Source organism: Lutjanus erythropterus, chromosome 9 (assembly GCF_056507025.1).
Source record: "Lutjanus erythropterus isolate fLutEry1 chromosome 9, fLutEry1.hap2, whole genome shotgun sequence".
Lineage (NCBI taxonomy): Eukaryota > Metazoa > Chordata > Actinopteri > Lutjaniformes > Lutjanidae > Lutjanus > Lutjanus erythropterus.
Genome location: NC_139325.1, coordinates 6,588,636 through 6,609,893, shown reverse-complemented (window position 1 = coordinate 6,609,893; position 21,258 = coordinate 6,588,636). Strand labels below are relative to the sequence as shown.

Below are 21,258 nucleotides of genomic sequence, written 5' to 3'. Positions count from 1 at the left end.
ACATAGGTGTAAAAATGTGCTATTATAATCATCTTTGTTGTAAAATCTTTTTCTTTTCTTCTTCTTCTTCTTCTTCTTCTTCTTTTTTTTTTTTTTTTTTTTTTTTGTGAATGAAAATGATGGTCCTTTAAAGTTTTGGCCCAGATTTCTGTCAACTCTGTCAGATCTTTACAAAAACAAAAGATTTAATCAGGCATAAAAAGTGTTAGCTATACCTGAAGGACCCCTGTCTCACTTCCTGGTTTAGAAAAAGCAAAATTCCTGCTCAAGCAATAGTAAACTTAATATTTTAGACAAATTCATTCAATAATATTTCTATCAGATGTGTCTCAACCATAACATGTCAACTCTGTAGTCCTTCTAAATCAAAGCTAAATAAGAATTATGGTTTAAAAATGTGTATTTTGATTAACATTAAGAGAACTCTGAGACACTTTAAAGAATAAACTATGCTGTGAAATGAAAAAAATAACATTCTGTCAATTCTGTAAGACATCAACTCTATCAGATTTTCCAACTGATAGGGTTGACATCTACGATTAAGAAAAAAAATTCATCACCAAGATGTTCACCTGTTACAAAGTTTAACAGCCAAGAACACTTTGATCTTTTAAAATATGTTTTCCATCATAAAAATCAAAAACCCTTCAAAATATGTTCTTTTTCAGAATCAGTAATATTCATAAGTATGTAATCATTTGTGTATAATTACCTGAAAATAAGATTCATTGTGTTTTGTGTTCTGTTTGGTGCATGTGAATGCCAATGCGTGATTGAAAGGCCAGTATATCTCCAGCCTTAGAATGAACCCTTTATGTCTATAGAGGTTGTGGGTCCTCTTCCATGGAGGCTGCCATGTTGCACCACCAAGTTTCTACAGTAGTCCAAAATGGACAAAACAAACACTGGCTCTTGATATGGCCTTTTGTAAGTTTACTACTTCTACTTCTATGTGTTTGGAAGGGGAAGGTGAGGCAAGATGTTTTCAGGTTACAACCTCACCACTAGATCCCACTAAATCCTACACAGGACAGTTCACCTCAGAATCAAAAATACATATTTTTTTTTCCCCTGGTCTGTAGAGCTGTTTATCCATCTAGGTAGTTTTGGTGTGAGTTGCAGAGTTTCAGAGGAATCAGTCATAGAGATGTCTGCCCTCTCTTCAGTAAAATGGGACTAAATGTCACTTGGCTTGAGGCACTCAAACAGTTAAAAAAAAAAAAAAAAAAGAAAAACTCAACACCAGTGTCTCTTTTCAGAGATCATGACCCATTTACTAAAGATAACATACTTGTTGTAAGCAGTTTCATGTAGGAACTACATTCTTTATAGTAGAAAAAAAAAGTTCCGGTAGATTCTTCCATAGATAAAATATGTCGTTTTTGATTTTGAGGTGAACTGTTCCTTTAAGTTCTGTCATTGTCTTGCCACATTTCATGCATACGCACTAACATCCAATAAAGAGTCAGATGAGATTAAAAGTTGTGAATACTTTTTTTATTTTCTTTAAACTTGTGCATCAACTTCAAAGGGTAAACTGTGTGCACTCCATTTTGTTTTCACAACAAGTTCAAAATTAGTTAAGTGTTCATTATTTTTATTTTTTTTAAATACATCTTTTTCCTTTTTAAAACCATTTACACACGATTGCTCAGCACTGGATTCTAGCAGTCTATCAGTAATCATCGGGGGTGTAGAATGATAAGCATCACCAGCCGTCCTCCTCCCTCCCCTCCCCTCCGTGTGTGTACGCTATATATTTGCTCTACCCAGTATTATCATTACTCTTCTTTCATGTGAAGTAAAAATATCTTTCTTTAAATATGATTCCTTTACATGATAAAAATAGTTTCTTTTTTCTTCTTCTCCAAAACAACATTATGTCACTGATGCTTACCAGAATGCTCTGTACTAACAGCAGTACTAATAGTACTAATTGGTGTGAATCTGCTCCATGGAGGATGGGGTGCACCCTGCACTCTTGGGTGTGTGTGTGTGTGTGTGTGTGTGTGTGTGTTTGTGTGTGTGTACATGTGTGTCTAGTGTCTAGGAAAGCCTCACTACCAGCCCGGAGTACCACCCCTCTGCCACGGATGACACTCCTCATGGTGCGTTTCGTGTTGATAAAAATCATTACAAAATTTTGATTCTCTTCGTACAAAAACACTTTTTCATAGAAATTGCATTTGCACAAGTAAATGTGGAGCTTTGCTGCCAAAGAAAGAAAGGAAAGAAAAAAAGCCACAGGAGTACAAAATGAAACTGGAGACTCGACACTGAGCAAATGGAAAGAAACCGTGTATACCCATAAAGAGTTGACATGAGGTGTATGTACGGCAGTAGTGAAAGTCCAGTCCGTAGAGATATAAATAAGGAGTTTTTATAAATAAAACAATAAATACTTTGAATAAATAGAGTTTGTGTGTTGTGATTGCTGTGAATTTAGACTTCCAAGGTTCCTCCTTATTGACATTAGGGGTGTGTACCTCCATAGAATCCTCTATACGTGAGTACTGGCTGATACATGTACATCGACAGTTCATTATATTGCCCCTACTCCCGCGATCTCTGCTTGTATTTCACCATTTACTCTAAAAATCACCCCCACCCCCCCCACCCTACATTTAAGACTAAAAGTGTTAGTACTCTGAAACACAAATAAATGATATCACTTATTGCCTGATGGATGATATACAGTATATCCATTTTTGATGTTGATCAATATCATATGTGATTAAGCAATGCCTCTCTATACAGTGTGGGAGCAGCTGAGCTCGCCTTCGTCGTCGTCGTCATTGTCGTCGTCGTCTTCGTCTTCGTCTTCAGGGCTTTGGGTTGAATTTAGTTGAGAGCCCGTCCGGTCCTTCTATTCACACCTTCTGAAAATAAACACCTTTACAAACTTTTCTCCCTCTTACCCCAGCTAGCGTCTATATATTCGCTCATAATCTCTTGATGCTGCTCGACCAGCCTCTTCTGAGCTGTGCGGTGAAAGACTGACCGAGCAGCAGCTAAACATGATAGGTCCAATTTGTTTTTTTGTTTTTTTTGTTCTTTTTTTTTTTATATCCCACCTTAAATTTATTTCCAGACTCTCTCCCTTGCTTTGACTCCTGGGTTTTTTTTTGAAAATCCTGGCACCTGTAGTTCGCCGCCTTGCCAAGGTGGTAAGAGTAATGAGGTAACTCGCTGAAATTTCACCCAGGTTCAAGTTATTTCCACAGGAAATATTGTTGAATCTCTTATCCCTAGCTATTTATAAAGAAACAATAATGACGTTTCGTCAATGTACTCTGCTCCGTGTTTGAAATAACCCAACTGTCAACCATTAACAACCCCCCTTACCATTTACCCCCACCCCTTTCCCCAGTGTCTCTGCACACCTCCTCGCTGCAGGAGAGAGGGTGATAAAGTGATTGAGTTTCCCATTTTAGGCCATGGTCTCTTTCCCTGGCAGTCTGCGGTCGTTGAAGGTGTGCATGTTGATGACCTCCTCCGTTTTCACCATGACGGGCGGCTGGGGCTTGTGTTTGAGCCGGCGCTGGCACTTGAGGGAAACCCGCAGCTCGTCCACCATGGCACTGCAGAAGGACCTCTGCAGAGGGGAAACAGAGAGAGCAGAACAGAACGGGTTTCAGACTGCTTTTCCCCCCATCCAAATTTTATGGGCAAAGAAAGAAAAAAAAAGCCTGTTCTCCCTGTGGGCAGCCTCGTTTTCTGGCCCCCCACCCCTCATCACCACCCACCAACTTGGCTCAGGGCTGCCTCAGGGGAAAATGGCGAAATATACAGTGTAGCAGGCTGGTGAATGGAAGGGATGCTGCATGGGAGGAAGGAGGATGGAGGGAGGTGCAGGTCCATAGGCTGTGTAGTAGAGTGCAAAGTGTAATGGTGTGGAATTACTCAACATCGTGTCAGAATCCATCAGTGGTGAGTTTGTGCTTGTTGCTGCTCATGCAGGGCTTTTTATTCTGCATTTCACAGCTACAAGCTGCTGTATATTATGTATCTATGGTTTCCAATAAAGTTCATGTAATTTTTCTTGTAAAGTGTTGTTGTCTTTACTTATTTGTGTAAACATTTCTATTTCCATTTCCACAGTCTCCAAGAAGGAGGAACACCTGTCTTTTAAAACTGTCTCCAGACAAAAACATCTTTTTTCCCAGTTCTGCAAAACCTCAAATTACATCCAATTACTTTTTAACTCTGCAAGCTCATGGTGATACATCCAGCACCTGCCACAGATCAAACCTGACTGGCATGACTAGATCCAGGATAGATAGCCCATCAGGTTTGATATTATTACTGTAGTGCGGAGTGTGTCCTTATTGGCTGTTGAGGTATTTTCATAAACAGTCAAGATGGCTGCCACTGATGTGGAACTGTTTCTGCTCAATCCACTATCCTGGTGGTATTAAACAAACTCTAAAAGAAGAATAACCTGCAATTAAAACTTTTGTTGATAAAGAAAATATGTGTTATCTGTCCTTTTGACAGGATTTAGCAAGCTCAACTTGTTCCTTTTCTTCTCCCTGTACTTGTTAGTGCTAGGCTTGTCTCTGTTGAAAAGAAAACCATACTTTGTAGATGGTAAAAACACATTGTAGGGAGACCCATAAAATCAGCATATGTTCATATCTTAAGGTTGCTAATATTAACAAAATCCTAGTTAGATAACTAGCTAGCTAATCTAGATAAAACATCAGCAAGATAGTTAGCTGGTGTTTTGCTAACAGCTAATTTAGTTTTGTTCAGTTTATTCTGTGATGTGACTCTATATGTTGCTTTCACAGGAAAAGGAGAAAGCTGACTGAGGTACCAAGGTTGCTCAACTGTTATTGGAAGACAGAGCAAAAAGGGGTGGGACTGAAAACAAACTAAAAGGTTCCTGACAAATTTGCATTTTGCAGGAAATTCTATTCATTGGAATAGATACAGCCATGATTTCTAGACAATGTATTCTAAAAACTTTGGTGATCCTCTGATTTTTCAAACAGCAGCATCAGCAGATGAAATTTCCCATAAATCCAATACTTTGGTTCATGACCAACTACCTGCAAAACTATTTATATGAACTTCAATTGTACTTTGTGTTAGTGCTAATTAACAAATGTAATGTGCTAACTAAGATAGTGAAGATTTTATAAAAGATACCTGCGCAGCATCAACATGTTAATATTGTCCATTGTGAGCATATGTTGATGCTAGCATTAGCTCAAAGCACAACTCTATGCCCATATACAGCCTCACAGTATATATGCCAAGACTGTTGACCCCTACTCTTCTTCAAATTAATGTATAACGCCAACATTTTAAGATTCATTTTTAAGGTTCATCCTTTCTATACTATCTGTACGTGGTTACGTGGTTATAGCAAATGTAAAGTAACTGAAACACAATGATTCTAGTGCTCTGCTACTATTTACTAAATTGCGAAGAGAAGAATTGTGCAAGGTCAGTGTAATTCCTAATGATATATGGCTGTTTTTCTTGTATATACAGATTCAGACAGCAATAAGTACACACATCATGGCGGTATTATAGGATTGTATCCAGCTGGTAAACCCAGACCTCTGAAAGATCTCTCAAAAGTGAGCTTTTTAACTCAAGTCATGATCTTCCCCTAACCCAAACCAACTGTTGTTTGTCCCTAAACCCAAGCAGATCTTAACAACTGTGTTTCCTCATTAGAAAACATAATTACCTTGTACAACATGTACAATGAAGAAATTTCATGAGAGTTTCAAGAGAATCAAGGATTCCCATCTAGATAAGACTGCATTACAGCACTAAATCAGTGCCTTCTTCAACATAAGCAAAGTAAGATTCCTCGTTGCTGCTAACTCTCACTCTTGGACAGTGGAGGTTGTTGACAGAAGGAATGTAGATACTAACCAACCCACAATCCAACACTGCCAGCTGTATTCAATTGGGTTAACTGACCAGGGATTTATAACTGACTATCAGATGCTTAGTTCAGGCTGAATTGGTAGAACTTTGTATGTTGAACTATCAGAACCTACTTAGAGGATCAGTTGGTATCACTCTATTGCTTAGGGGGTGACAGTGCTGCCCTTGAGATGCTGTATCTCCATATGACACATCAAGTAATGTAGGCATGGATGGGAAAAAGAACGTGAGCCCACTAAAGTCAGACCTTGCCAGTGCTTTTGCAAGTTTTAAATCCAGAAGCTTTACTTCACTTCAGGTCAAGAATTCACTGTTAAGACAAATGTATAAACTAATATAGAGAGAGGTCTCCATAAATAATGAGAATATGAATGTGTCCACGTCCATGACAACTGAGCAAATTTTATTTGCTGTGATACAGTCAAACCCTGCAGGACAAAGGAGTTTAGTGGAGATTGTTTTGTCAAATGATAAAACCATTCTGACAAGACCAAAAGTGGATACGAAATTAAAAAGTTCCTAGTTTCTGAAAGTTAATGTCTTGCACTGAGCAGAGACCGTCTGCTCAGAGACTGTCCAGAGGAAAGAAAGGAGAAAAAAAAAGCAAAAATCTGAACAAATAAGTTGTTTGTTAATGGACTCTAGAATTATCTGACGCCACGACTGGATAACTTTTTCTGCACCTCAAAGACTCTTGAAATTTAATGTTGCTGTATGAAGTGACAAGTTATTTATTCTCAAGTTAATTTTATTAAGTCAGCCCTGTTTCTATGTACAGTAGTTTGGGGACAGTTTCCCCCTGTTTTCCTTTCAAACCTCATCCGGTTTTAGGACATCCCTATAAAGAGGCTGCCATGGCACCCGAGGTGTGGATTTTCAACTCAACGACAAAATCAAAAAGACATGTAACTTTACTTCGACTTAAACATCAATGACTAGTGACTTCACTCAGACTTGAGCCTTCCCCTGAGCCCAAAGACTAAAGAGTTTGTTATTTAAATTAATCAGTGTTAAGGCTGTTAAATCTTAGCAGGTCCACACTCAAGTCTCCAGACTTACTCGGTTTGAAAAAATTTGACAGCATCCAATCTGGAGAGATAACATTACATGAAAGAGCTCCAGTTGGGAAAATATGATACCAAAGACAATTTGTTTAGCAACAAAAAACAAATTTCAGTAACCAAAAACAAACGGATCAGAAATTATAGATGGAGATGCGACAGTTTCCAACTTTGTTTGACATTTATAGTTGTACAAAGAACCGTAAGTTGAGGCTTTGCTGTTTAATTGGGATCACATTTGGTGAAGAGTGCATCATGACTTGCTGAAAGACCAACTGTTTAGGTTTAGGTTTAGGTTTAGGACTTAACTCTGTGAACTCATGGCATAAGTCAAGTTTTGAGACATACTTGTGGCTTGCAAAATAATGACTTGATCACACCTTCGTTATTTCTTTGATAAATACCACGGTGACTAGAGGGAACTCTGGGGCACTCTAAAACATCTCACCAGCAAGAAATGCATTAGAGCACAGGTTCATGTTTACAATGCCACTCCATCTGTTTCCTGTGAAGTAAAAGGTCTAATGTTGAATGCAAATTTCTGTGGATGGCTTGCTGACTGGATTACAGTAAATATAGCTGGTTAAGAAATAATCAAGATCCCTGCACCAACTGTATTAAATTCTAGTGAGCGCACTGAAGAGAAATCTCTACACAGAACGTGATTGATGAATCACTTTGGAAAAATAAGCTAATTCTCCAGTGGGGATAAGACACTCATGGTTGTTCCAGCCCCACTTTGTAACTTAACTCGATCAGACAGCTGTACTCTGACGTATTTTCATTTAAATATTGCCTAGTGCAGCTTTTATCTACAAACTGTGATTATCATACTGTAGCTGAACATCTGGACTCCATGCCAAAGAATTTCACTGTATATAGCCTGACTGTATATGAATTACATGAATAAGGAATTAATGCGAGGATACATGCATAATTGAATGATTAAATGGATCTACATACTGTGCGACCCATTCAAGGAAAACAGAAACTCAAAGAGAATGCCACAGCTGTGACGTGAACACAGTTAAATATAAATTCCACAAAACATACAGTAAACACATAAGAAAAGACACTTCAAAATGTTTTGTTGACAAGGTTTGAGAATCAAGATAGACTATATTCCCAACACTGTTCTCTGAAAATCCACTAATAAACTCAAAAGTTGGAGGTGATCAGAGCTTAAGTATTTGGAGATAGCATGACATGTATACCCTTTGACTATAATGAAATCCAAATTCTTGATCAACCCAACTCAAATATTGCAATAAGTTAACAGAACTGAGTAATTTAAGTATGAAAACATATTATTTTACATGCAATAAAGTTCATATTTAAAAAAAATCAAACATTATGAGTTCAATAAACTCAAAGAAAGAAAATTCTACTGGCACTCACCATTTTAAGTTAGTAGAACTTCTAAACAAATTTTAAGTTTTCTCTACTTATTAAAATGAATTCATTTGAGCATTCATTTTTACAGTGTGACTAATTCATGGAACTGAGGAGACTTAGCTCTTCTAACTATTTTATATATTTTATGTAGCGTTTTTTGTCAGTAGTAAAACTAAGATATCATCGCTGTCGGGCGCTGTGGGTTTTTACAAATATTTAACCCTTGAAAAGTATTGAGAGCTACTAACTCTGACTACGCAGCATTCAATTAGTTTAAAAACATTTTTTTTCATCTCCTGAACAGTAACAGGAAGAAGTAAGTATTTCAGCCGCACAGCTACAGTATACTGTATGTGGTCCGTTGTCTGAATTATCATTACCCCAGTCCAGCCCTGTCTTTATTTACATATTATTAAATGGTTTTGTTGCCTGAATTATGTTCATTTGCAACATTCATATATCTAATACCTGGTTATAGTTGGGGAAGGTTCACAGCAGTGATTACGTGTTGAAAAAAGTCTTTAAAAGGAAAATTTGGCACTTTTCATGTGGATGTCCAGTCAGCGTTGACAGTAAGCAGAGAAAGCAGACTTCTCCTGCTGCAAAATCTGTTGTTCTTCCTTCATCCAGTGATGTCACAGTGATATCACTGGTGTTAAGGAAGAACTACAAGCTATTAGTCTTTGCTCATGGACAGCCACAAGGCAGGCTGGATGATTTTTTAGGGCTGCAACTAATGATTATTTTTATGGTTGATTAATCTCTTGATTATTTTATCAATTAATTGATTAGTTTAATCTATAAAATGTCAGAAAATGGTGAAAATGTTGATCGCTGTCCAGGACGCTGTCTTCAAATGTCTTGTTTTGTCCACAACTCAAAGATATTCAGTTTACTGTGAGAGAGGAGCAAAGAAACCAGAAAAAAAAATCTTACAAAATTACTCAGACCGAATTAATCAGTTATCAGAATAGTTGGCAATTAATTTAATGATCTATTAATAATCAAATAATCATTGCAGCTCTCATATTTGTGTCACCTATAGCTATGTTTTGGCCAAAAAACAAATAGCTATAGGCTAGATAGGTGATACACTACAACATGGGCATGGGCGTGTGAAATCCATGCACAATGCATTCTGGTACATGTAGGTACTCCCAGCACAGCTTTATGAGCAGGAGAACTCAGCTTTCTTGGTTAATATAGCAGCACTGCAGAATTCATTGCTTCAGTTGACTAAATGCTATCATAAACATTGGCTGCCAAAAGTGCAGAATTGTCCCTTTAATAATCAACCAAGCCCTTAAACTTTGCTCAGCCTAACTTGAGAACTTTGGTTAAGCTAATTGAAATAATGAAGATGGTTATCATATGCTGCACCATCCAGATGTGAACCTTCACTCCTTGTAATTCCAGTCTTTCTGTCTCAATTTTCCTCATATCTCTCTACTGTCATCCGTCTAATAACGCATTAAATACCCTCAAAATTAAATTTAAAAGATGTTAACCATGCTTCATTTGTCACAAGGGAATATTGTAGGAAAAGGACTGTCAGTGAGTGTTCTTCAGGTACATATGGACATTTTGCCACTTTGCAGATACAGTCATTATTCATTCATCAGTTTCTCATTAAATTGATTAAAAACCTCAACATCTGGCAGGCATTATGTTTCTAGCAGTGTATGAACATGTTTATTAGGAGAACGGGTTGTCTCTTCTTGCTGTCACTGTAACTTTTTACAGAATTTGCGTTTGGCTTTAGTAAAAACTTTGTTACTTGGAAACTCTGACTGAAATGTGGCCTCTATTGGATGGTGCATTTAAAGGCCTTTCCACTGAGAAACCGGCACTACAAGCAGCTAAAAACTTTGATATTGCATGATGCTCAACGTTCAGTTGTACCTTGGATTAGACTTGGTCAGGGTTAGTGAAACATTACTGTTATGGCCTTTTAGAAAAAGGAAGAATTAACTCTGGGACTATGGTTGGAATCAAACTGTGGCCGCTCCAAAGTTGGATGTCCTACATGCCCATCCACCACAACAACATTGCTACATAAAGGGCACACTACTTTATGCTTTGGCATCCAATGTTGGCATTGGACATGTTGTGTGCACATAAAACTGGGGATTCTGGGGTTATGTTCATAATTCATGCCCAGTCAAATGAAATTCTGGTTGTAAACATGCCTCAATGTGCTCCTTGTAGTTTCTAAATCAGCTGGCACCCCGCTGCATCAGCCTGCTCATTCTGTTCATCTAGGAAGTGACTCACGACCAACAGCTGTCATTGTAACAACATTCTCAGTCACATGACGGATGAGTAATACGCTAGCTGGATTACTGAAATAGTTGATCTCCTGTCTCTGTGCTTCACAAAACTGGGAATTCAATACAACAGCTTAACTATACAGTAGATTCATCAAAAGAGGTGTTTTTCTTTGAATGTTGTTCCCTTCAAAATGTTTCTTTTTTAAATTAAATTTAGGCTGAACATGTGGAATGTAACCAACAAGGTTTTTTTTTTCATTCAATCTGCTTTAGTTGTGGTATAAAGACATGAGTTTCTACAACAGTCTTATAATGACAGAAAAGGTTGATTGATAGAGTACCAGTTGGAGAGTACCAGCGCCAGATAGTCCAGACCTTAAGTATCATCACTGACTTTCATCACATGATGAATGTCAGTGATGATAAACACATAGTTAATGATGTGAAAAGGTAAGTTTGGTTAGATTTAGGCACCAGAACAACTAAGGTTTAAAATAATAACGTTAAAAAATAATAACGTTATGTTACGTTATGTTAAATACATGGTTAATGTTGTGAAACAGTCACAGCTTGGCTAGGTTTTGGAATCAAAACAACTTACATTTGATAAAAAAAATCAGGTTTTGGGTTAAAATAAGTACGTTACGGTACATTACGTTACGTTACATTACGTTATGTTACATTACGTTACGTTACGTTACGTTACGTTGTATGAGATGGATAGAACACAGGACTTAACTCCAGGAGACTGAGGTTCATGTCTGTGTGAAATCTAAAGTCAGAGTTGACTTATATTTATAGTTTATTGTTATTTAAAATATGTTACATTTATGATTTGCATTATGTGACTTACATAAAGGAATGCAGTGTAACATAACATAACTGAATTTAATGTAACTGAGTGTAACATAATATACTTTTTAAAACCTGCACATGATGCAAGTAACTTCAAACTTTGAAAATCAACTTTGATTTTGGTTTTACATGGGACATAAGCCCCTGTCTCCTGGTGTTCCATCTATTTATTGCGTCTCAATATTTTTCTGAACCAAATAGTTTTGTTGCCTACGCAATGCAATGCAACACAACGCAATGCAACGCAATCCAACATACTTATTTGAACTCAAACCCTGAATTTTTAGTTTACTAAAATTTAGTTGTTTTGGTGCCTAAACCTAACCAAGCTATGACAATTTCACAACATTATCCATGTGTTTAACATCACATGAACTTTGTTCTATCCATCCACCCTGTTGCCCTCCCTTGGCTGATTAATATGACAATAAACAGAAATTTCGGGTGGGGATGAGCTGCTTATAGCAGGGATAGCTACACTCATCCACACTGCTGTGGTCCTGCTTGTTAGCACAGGTGTCCACAGCCAACCTGTGACTGTCTCCTCCTGAGCCACAGAGAGCTGAAAATGGCTGCCGGCCTGTGTTCTTGTAACTTGCACACCTCCAACACGTCATCAATGTAAACAACTTTCACCCCTGTCAGACAGGACGGTTAAAAACAAAACCTCTGCCCCAACACAAAGCTGACAGCCATCTGCACATGTGCATAAACACAACCTCAGCGAACACGTTGGGTGTTAGAAGCCCATAGAGCATCATCACTTATTGATGCACATCATCAGACTGGAAGTCCGTGTTGCTGCATGCCCAATTAAACTGCTGCTTCTTCACATCCTCTACTCTTTTCTCATAAGCTACTGTGGCATCTGCAAATACTGTGTGAGACAACAACGGCAGCTGAGAATGGAACAGTCCTGTTCCTGGAGATGCTACAAAGAAAACCCATCGTGTGTGTGCGTGTGTGTGTGTGCGCTCCCAGCTAAAAGGAGTTTACTGTGATGAACAAAGTGTTCAGTTGTATTTGAAAGTGATAATTAGCACCGTGGCCGACTGTATACTTATCCTTATTATATTTACATGCAAGTGAGAAGGAGACACAGTGAATGTGACTGGTGTGTGAGATCTTTAGGTGTGTATTATTATCACTTAGAGGCTAATCCCAGCACTTACCTAAAGGCCAGCCCTATCCTTACCATTAATCTCCCTCTGTGACACCCATAATGCCAGCCGTGGATGAAGCAATGCTGCTTAAACTGGACACATTTTTTTGTAATGTATCATGATCGATTCAGAGGAGATATTATAGCATTTTAACATCAGGAAATCTATACCACACTGATTCAGAGACATTAAAACATTAAAGTGTGACCACTCTTGATTGGCTACCATTGTCCTGCATTTTAGGCCAGCATTTCACATGAAGCTTTCTCTTACTAACTTACTGACTGAACGCAAATGAGCACATCATTAAGCCAACTAAAGGAAAATGGCATATGACTTCTGCAATTCTGCAGTGCTGCAATTCTTTTCAACTGTTCCCAGTTAGCTTTTACTCCAACAACAATTTACAGGATGTTACATTTGCCTTGTAACATAAAAAGATATTATAAATTTAAGGTTTCTTGAGAAAAACAATTTTCTCAGTTTTTGTGAATTTATAAGATAGTTTTTTGTGTAATAAAAATACATCAACATTTTTTTTTTCAAGTAAATGCAATAAGCTTTGGTAACAAGCAGCTTATTATGACCCGTATTTACATTTATTGTTTGGCAGTGACGTCTACTGGCTGCAGTAATTATGACAGGAACAAAGGAGGAAGATGTGATAGAGTAAAAACAGCGACAAAGTCTGTGTAAGGATGTGGTTGGGGTGAATGGACGGGTCCAGCAAACACAGAACCTCCTGTAGCTACTTGTTTCTGCGAAACAATAACTTTACTCTTCTTAAACTATGTTATTACTGTTCAGTGAACATCGTTACAATAGCTGTCAGTTTACCTCTTCAGTGAGCGTGCTTCTTTCTTCTCTCTGACGCTCTGAGGAAATGGAAAGTGATCTGGTATTGTGTAGATGTGTTGCGACACAAAAAAAACAATAGATGGAAACAATAGAGGGAGTTGTTCCCACTGTAAAGTTTTAAGTTACATTACATTGTGTCTGTGATTTCCACCACATTACTTAAGTCACTTCTTTCAAAATCAGTCTTCCTAATACTTTTGGTGCCTTAACCTAACCAAACTGTCGCTGTTTAACAACATTGACCATATGTTTAACATCATGTGACTTATTCATGTAACTTATGTAATATACTTAAGTCTGTAATTGTCCACAAATTGTAGACAATAAATCTTGTAAAGCCAATCTGGGTGTTTTGGAGAATTTGGTGTGATTAAAGACTGTGAGAACAAAACTGTGAGTAGCTTTGCTGCTTGCAAAAAGTGCCAAAAATGATTAGTTTTTGACAGCTGCAAACTAGGCACATTGTCGCTACAGAGTCACAGGTGCTGTGCCAATGAAATACTTTTCCAAGAACACAACTGAGTGGCAAGTGAATGACTGCAAATGTGTATTTAGTCAAGGGTTGGGTCACGGGACGGGTCGCTGGCCTGGATTTGACTTGGAGGTGATTACAGGTAACAGCTCAACTCTGGTATACAGCTTTGCAGATGCAGGTGGTTGCAGGTTTGCAAAAGTAGACTCATGCAGAACTTTGATGTAAGACCAAAATTCTTTTGAGTTTCCACCAACTCCTGAGAAAAATAACCAACTCTTTAGCTAATAAAAGCTCCACTGTGTTCCAGCCCAGTCTGGTTCCAAACACGTCACATACCGACAATTTGTCACCACTCCTTGGTGACTCATACAGCCCGGGCTTTTCAAGTGAATTCAATGTAAACCCACCCGTTGCTGTACAAAACACCCCAGGCTGTTGATGTAGTATAAAAAGTGAGAAAGTCTGCACCTGGAGGAAGTGGGGGGGTGGACGGCTCAAACAAACACAGGACTTCTGTCATGTGACTTACCCAGTGGTGTTCCACAATGTACGTAACATAACATAATTATTGTTACCTTAAACATGGTCTTATCTTTAACCTAATCGAATTGTTTTTTGTGCCTTAACCTACCCAAACTGTGACTGTTTCACAGTCACAAGCTAAAAAAAGGCTTTCTGGCTGTGTCAGATACAGTCAGTAAAGGGTACATTGTGCTTCAGTATCAGATGCTGAGGGGTGGGGATGAGAACACGCATTCACCAGCTGGTCTCTGACTGTGTTTGTCTGCAGTTTAGTGCTGAGCAGGTAGTGTACAGTGGGCTTATCAGAGCTTTTCACTGAAAGCAGCCGCCTGCTGCTGCTGGAAACCAGGTTGGGAGTGAAGTTTATGGGCCAGAAAATCAAAGCTGATAAAAAAGCTGCAGAATCAGGTGAAAGTATAGAATGTAACTTCTCTGTAATAACTCACCACAATTGATCTTTTGTTAATATATTGATTAGTGGAGCTTGAAAGGAGCAATATGTAACCACTGCACATGCAAAAATGACTACAACAGTCCAAATAGTGAATTAGAGCCAAAGACTGTATATTACATAGGTTGTAATCCAGTTTAATATATGATCTATTGATGAAGCGAGTTGTTTCCCTCCGCCCCCTCCTCTCCAGACACAGCAGAGAGACAGGCAGGCTGCAGGAGCTCTGCAGGAGCGCAGGATGCGTGCAACCTTGGAAACGACAACAAGTCCTCCACTGTAAGTTGATCAGCTGTTTGTAACTGTCAGTTGTCTGTCAATGTCAAGTTTAGCCTGTTATCCTGAAAACAAAAGCCTGCAGCTGTGAAACTGCTCTCACTGCCTGCCAAACTCCATTAACATTTTACTCAATTTAACAGTTATAATCATCTACACCTTTTAGAAGACTGTTAATAATTTTTTACAACTCATAAACTGATACTAACTGATTCGGTGAAAATTCAGCATTAATTTGATCTGTAAATTTCAAAGGAGGACACTGTGGCTGTGTCATTAATGTGAAATGAAACTGGTATTTCAACTTCACATGTTCCCTTGATCTCTAATGTTACATCATGGTCATTATGATTTATTACAGTAAATATATTACAGATTTGTCCTTTGAGACAAAGGAGCCTCTGGTGTAAGGTAGGGTCTATCCTTTGTATTCAATAATTATTTTTTTATTATTCATTTATTTTTTTCTTTCCTTAAAAAGCTTCATTACGCTTGTATCTATTGTATGCAATCACAATCTCTGCTGTTGGTGCAGGGATCTACTAATACTATGTTACATCTGCAACAAACACGTGAAATGTCTCCAAATATGTCTTTCTTTTTTCACGTACCTCACAGTGAACCTGCTGATTGTGTAAGCCACTCTGAAACAGGCTTTTCATAGCTCTATTGATTCCCCCCTCTGTAAAATTAAATGGCATGGCAGTTTTTTCACCAGTTACAGCCATATAGCTCCAGGCTTCAGGGAACACTGGGCCCACTCTGCTCACACTCAGGGGACACATTGCCATCATGGCTGCCTGCTGGTGGCATGTTGGATTGATGGCGGCTGCTTAGGGTCATTGGATTACAGAGTTTTTATGACGCTCAACAATCAGCCGCAGCTGTACCACCGCACGGCACTGTGGGATAGCTTAGAGGAAGGGTCTGCCCGCTTTGAGGAGAATGGAAAGGTCGTAAATCTAAAGCTGAAAGCAGACATTGAAAAGAAAAAGGTGCATTTAGTCTGTGGGATTATTTACACAGGCCTGATGGTACAGATGAATAATGGTTTATAAGTCATGAGGACATTTCCACACGGATATTACTGTTTTAATCTCATTTTATATAGATATTCACAGATATATATAGATTTTATGGTGCAGTAATCCAAAAGTAATCTGAAAAAATTGATTGATGTAACAACGTTTAGCAGGTAAATATTAGTTCTGATCAGAATCAGTTTCAAAGGAACATTGTTGATCTGTTCTTCAGCCCAACATAGAATGCCCCTCACCTGTGAGAGTGATCTAATGGGCTCCGTTTAGCTTGAATGGAGGAGGAACAGATGTGGAGCTGTGATGCAGATGGGATGGGGCACGGCTGCGCTGTAATCCTCAGTTTACTCTGCGTCTCCGGCCCCCAGTGGGCGGTAAATGATTAGCTGCTTTGAGGGTTTGCCTAATCTGTGGGCTCCTCTGAGCTGTCATCCACATTTGGTGCAGTGCGGTGTGTATTCCGCTCGGTGGATGAACTTTGTCCTGATTGATGCCCTCGTGTTCAATTCTATCTCTGTGTGCATGTCCAGTGAGAGTGAAGAAGAACTCAACATGTGAGAAAAATCTTGAGAGATTTAGATCATGTCCTTTGCCCTCCAAATCCATTATTTTTGTCCTGTAATGCCACACATATAAAATTAATATGGCTGTATGGTTGAGTGGCACCAGCGAAGATTAAGATTTTAACCTGATTAAATCATGGTTTAACTTTAAACTGGTAGCACCAAACTTTAAAGTAGCTTAGAATTAAGAAACATCCTTGCTAAGCTCTACTCTCAGTTTACTCTAAACCTTGATTCATTTTTATTTTTTTGTAACAAAACATTAAACTCTAATTTAAAATGTGATCCAGTATTAACTTAATGGGCAAAATATTCAAGTTCCTGAAAAAAAAAGTTTGTGGATTCAACCCAGTTAAGTTTTATGATGCTTTCATTTTTAATTTCAGTCCAGTTAATCCATTAAACATTCTGCCAGCCAATCTTTCTTCCTCACTGTTTCTGTTTTTAAATCGTCAGTTATTTGCTACATTTCATTAATTCCAGCAACAAGTTTCTCTCAAAGGAGGATAAATTAGAGCTATCATGAGGAGGAAAGTAACATTTTGTTAAGTTATACAGAGCAGTCAAAGGTTAATGTTTTCCCCCTCTTTTATACCTACTAGGTTGCGACACCAGTAAAATTAATTTATTTTAATTTGGGTTCATTTGCATCTACTGTAGAAACATGATGGTTCAATATGATGGCCTCCGTGGAAAAGGACCCACTCCTTCAGTTCATTCTAAGGTTACAAAAACACAACAATTTTTATTTTCAGGTGATGACACATTAATGCAAACATACTTATGAATATTATATTCATAAATAACATATTCTGTCAATAAATCCCCCTAAATCTTAAACCTTATAAGAGACCAAGTGATGCAAAGGCTGGACTTTAGACTTTATCTGAGTATTTCTGAGTATAGTACATTTTCTCTGAGCTGCTCTAAGAGAGGCTACATAAATGTAACACACTACCTAAATCTGACTTGTAGAGCAAAAGAAACACATCTACAGAATTTTAGTCATCTGGCAAACTTGAGTGGTAAAAATATATAACTACATTTAATGAAATGTACATCCAAAAGATCGCCTTAGGTTGCTACATTGATGTGTATGGTGAGTTTCAATTTAGGTCAGCTGGGTTAATTACCAAACTCAGAGACACATTTTAAATAAGGCAGGTGCTATTTGCACCCTGGTGGAATAGCCAGTGTGGCTCTTTACACTTGTGTGTATATAGCCTAGCGTGGCAGAGACAAGCACCCAGGTGTCATCAGCCAATGATGCTATTTGCACCCTAGGTGTAAATAGCCAATGTGGCTATTTATTCATTGTCCCAAACCTAAGATGTTTTGTTGCCTAAACTTATCCAAACTGTGGCTGAAAACTGGGGAAAACTGAAAATAAACTGAAAAAAGTCAAATAAGTCAAAAAAAAAAAAAAAATAAAAGTAGACACTGACTAATAGTTTCAAAAGGGTTTTAAACCTCCCAGGGGAGAGTTCTATATTTGACCCATTATCCACCACAACCTTCACACTGTACAGACTGCATCGCTCTTTAAAGTAGGGGAGGTGTAAAGAGTCAAATAGCTGCTGTGTGACTATTTTCACCTGAATGAAAACAGACACACTGTTTCAAATAATCATTCAGAGAATGGAACTAAGCAGGGATTCAGACTGAAAACAGACAATGAAATAGGATCCAGGGAGATCAGTTTGAGTCACAGATTAATGCTTTTAAAGGCTTTACCAAAGTTGTCACGGCAGCAATTATTTTATCTTATCTTATCTGGACTTTGTTTAAATAAATGAACCCTGCACCGACGCCCCAAATCTCCACAGTCTACAGGAGATTCACAGAGGCTTAAGTCTGTTTTGTGTTTGGCCTGCTCTTATTGAAAACCATACATTGCCAAATTCACCACACAGAACTGGTGGTTGAATGGATCGCGATGTTTAACTCATGTCATGTGAGGTGTCATTGGTCAATGGCGAATCACGTACAAGATTAATGATAACTAACATCTCTCAGTAATAATGCACCCCACTATCTAAGGAGTTCAGTCCATGTTGGGCGATTCTGCACCTCATAATTTACTTCCTGTTCCAATTTGCATCCAGTGCTGACGCAGGAGACCAGATTATGCATCGTGTCATAGACTTGTAATTAACTTTCATCTTTTTATCAATCATAGCCGTGATCTTTCTGCAATGCTTTTCAGACAGAATTTTAAGCCCAAGTCACATGACTCAAAAAAAAAGGTCTTGCACTTTAACACGAATGACTCATGACTTCAATTGGACTTGACTTCAAAATACTTGATACCTTCCCCCAAGCCCAAAGATTTAAGTCTGTTATTTTAAGTGTGAATCCATGAATGAATGTATTTCCCTTCATTCCCAGAATCAGCTAACATTAACACTGTTCATTCTCAGCGAGTCAACCCTTGGTTACCCAGATCCACTTTGGCTGAACCAATCTGACAGCATCCAAACAAGTTGCAGGAAAGACCCATGAACTAGCGCTACATTATTGATCATCGTAAAAACTATTTGATTGCGAATGAAAAGCAAAACAGGTCAGTTGAAAATTACAGACAGAGAGACAACAATTTCAGACTTTAAAACTTTTCAAACTTTTGATCGATATGTTGAGGCTAATTTAAACATAGCTAACATTAGCTTGAGAGCTAATTAACTTTGTAAACCAATGAGACTTGATAACTCACAGCTACATTATGACATGTTTAGGATTTGAAATTCAAAGTTTAGGACTCGGGACTTGCCTATTTTGACTTGGGACTTGAGTGCAAAGATTTGAGACTTACTTGTGACTTGCAAAACAATGACTTGGTCCCACCTGCAGATGTAACCCAGGGTTTTGCTGTGTCTTCCAGTACTGACATTTTTGTCTGGCAAGATAGCCTTCTAAACTGATGCAAAAGACAGCTGCATTTCTTGGTCTCCCATGCAGGAGTTGGACAGCCCTTAAAATCTTGTCTGACACATGTCAGGTGGATGCTAATTTGGGACAGGAGCTTATTTGACTCCACCCTTTGAGATTTAGCTGCACCACTGAATCTGTTTCTGCCTCAGAAGCAGCTCTGAGAAAAATCTATAGTTAAAAAACTCCACCCTGCCATGTAACAGAGACCATCCACCTGAATCATTAGACTTTTCCTTTCAGCACATACATCTCTATGTGTGTTTGTGTGTATGTGCATCCATATGCATGCGGGCATGTGTGTGTGTGTGCATGTGTGTGTGTGTGTGCTGGGTTGATGAGATGGGTTCCTCACACAGCTGGTGGTCCCTGCACCCCGAGTCAGGTTAGTCTGCGGCAGCCTCAGCAGCAGGCAGGAAGAGAGGAAAAAGCAGCAGGAGGAGGAGGAGCGGGAGGAGGAGGAGCGGGAGGAGGAAGCGGAGGAGGAGCTGAGGGAGGGATGGGGGGCAGAAAAGGAGAGAAAGGAACAGGAGGCGGAGGAGGAGGAGAGGGAGGAAGGGGACAACCATGGTAATCATGGAAATCTGACAGACTAGCATGGAGATGACAAAGAAATGGTCATCTGAAAGTCTATGAGGCATGTGATTCAGTGGAAAATTATGGAGTCCAGAATCAGTTTTCTGAAAGATTTAACTTTGGTTAAATTAGCAAGACTAATTTTCTGAAGCATATTTTAACACACACTGACATCTCCTTTGGGGGAAAAACCAAACGAACTGTCTCCTTTGCCTTGACTTTGCTCTTCCTTGCAGGACTTATGAGAGGGAGGTTAATATTTCTATCTACCCAAAACTCAAAACTTTGAAAGCAACATCAAGCACTTCCTGTACACTAGACTGTATCGGCCCATTCTCACTTCCGACATGTCAAATAAAGCAGCTTGGTCAGTGCCTCAATGCTTCAAACTATGATGCTGCACCATTATCCTTTCCTAAACTAAGTAGCTTTGTTTCCTAAACCTACCAAACTAGCTTTGGTGCCTTTAATTTCAAAGTTAACCCAGAGGTTGCATATTTATTATTACTAACTTGATCATGGTGCCCTGCACATGCAAAACTAATGCTAGAGGGTACCTATAGCATCGCAGTTTGAAGCATCGGACCACTGACCAAGCTGCCGCATTGAACAAGTTGGAAATGAGAACATGATGAACACATAAAGGAAAAACTCAGATTGCCATTTAAAGGAATCCTCTTGTTTGCCATCTTACCCATGGTTAGTTGAGAAGATTAATAGAAATTTCATTCAAAGAAGTCCAGGAAGTGTTTACCATAGCCTAGTTAACACAATGGCTAGAATGAGGAAACTGTTGATTCAGCTCCATCAAAGGTGAAAAAGTACAAATAATACAAATACAAAAAAAATCCAACACTGTTGTCTTGGCATGTTGTATATTGTTTAGTTCAAACCTTAAAACAGCCAGTGAGACATTAT

The 21,258-nt window shown here is 38.5% G+C and overlaps 1 protein-coding gene across 3 annotated transcripts in view; it reads right to left on the bottom strand.

Annotated features, from left to right (window-relative positions):
• Positions 1 to 1,482: 1,482 nt before the first annotated feature.
• LOC146321001 (glutamate receptor ionotropic, kainate 2) overlaps positions 1,483 to 21,258 on the bottom strand; it is a 371,281-nt gene continuing 351,505 nt past the window's right edge. For 2 of the 3 annotated variants that reach the window (XM_084725988.1, XM_084725989.1), the window contains one exon: positions 1,483 to 3,595. In XM_084725988.1, coding sequence (XP_084582114.1) covers positions 3,342 to 3,595 — 254 coding nt within the window. In that variant the 3' untranslated portion in view covers positions 1,483 to 3,341. Of the gene's footprint in view, positions 3,596 to 20,119; positions 20,253 to 21,258 lie in introns of all 3 variants that reach the window. The other variant, XM_084725990.1, reaches the window with a different exon arrangement.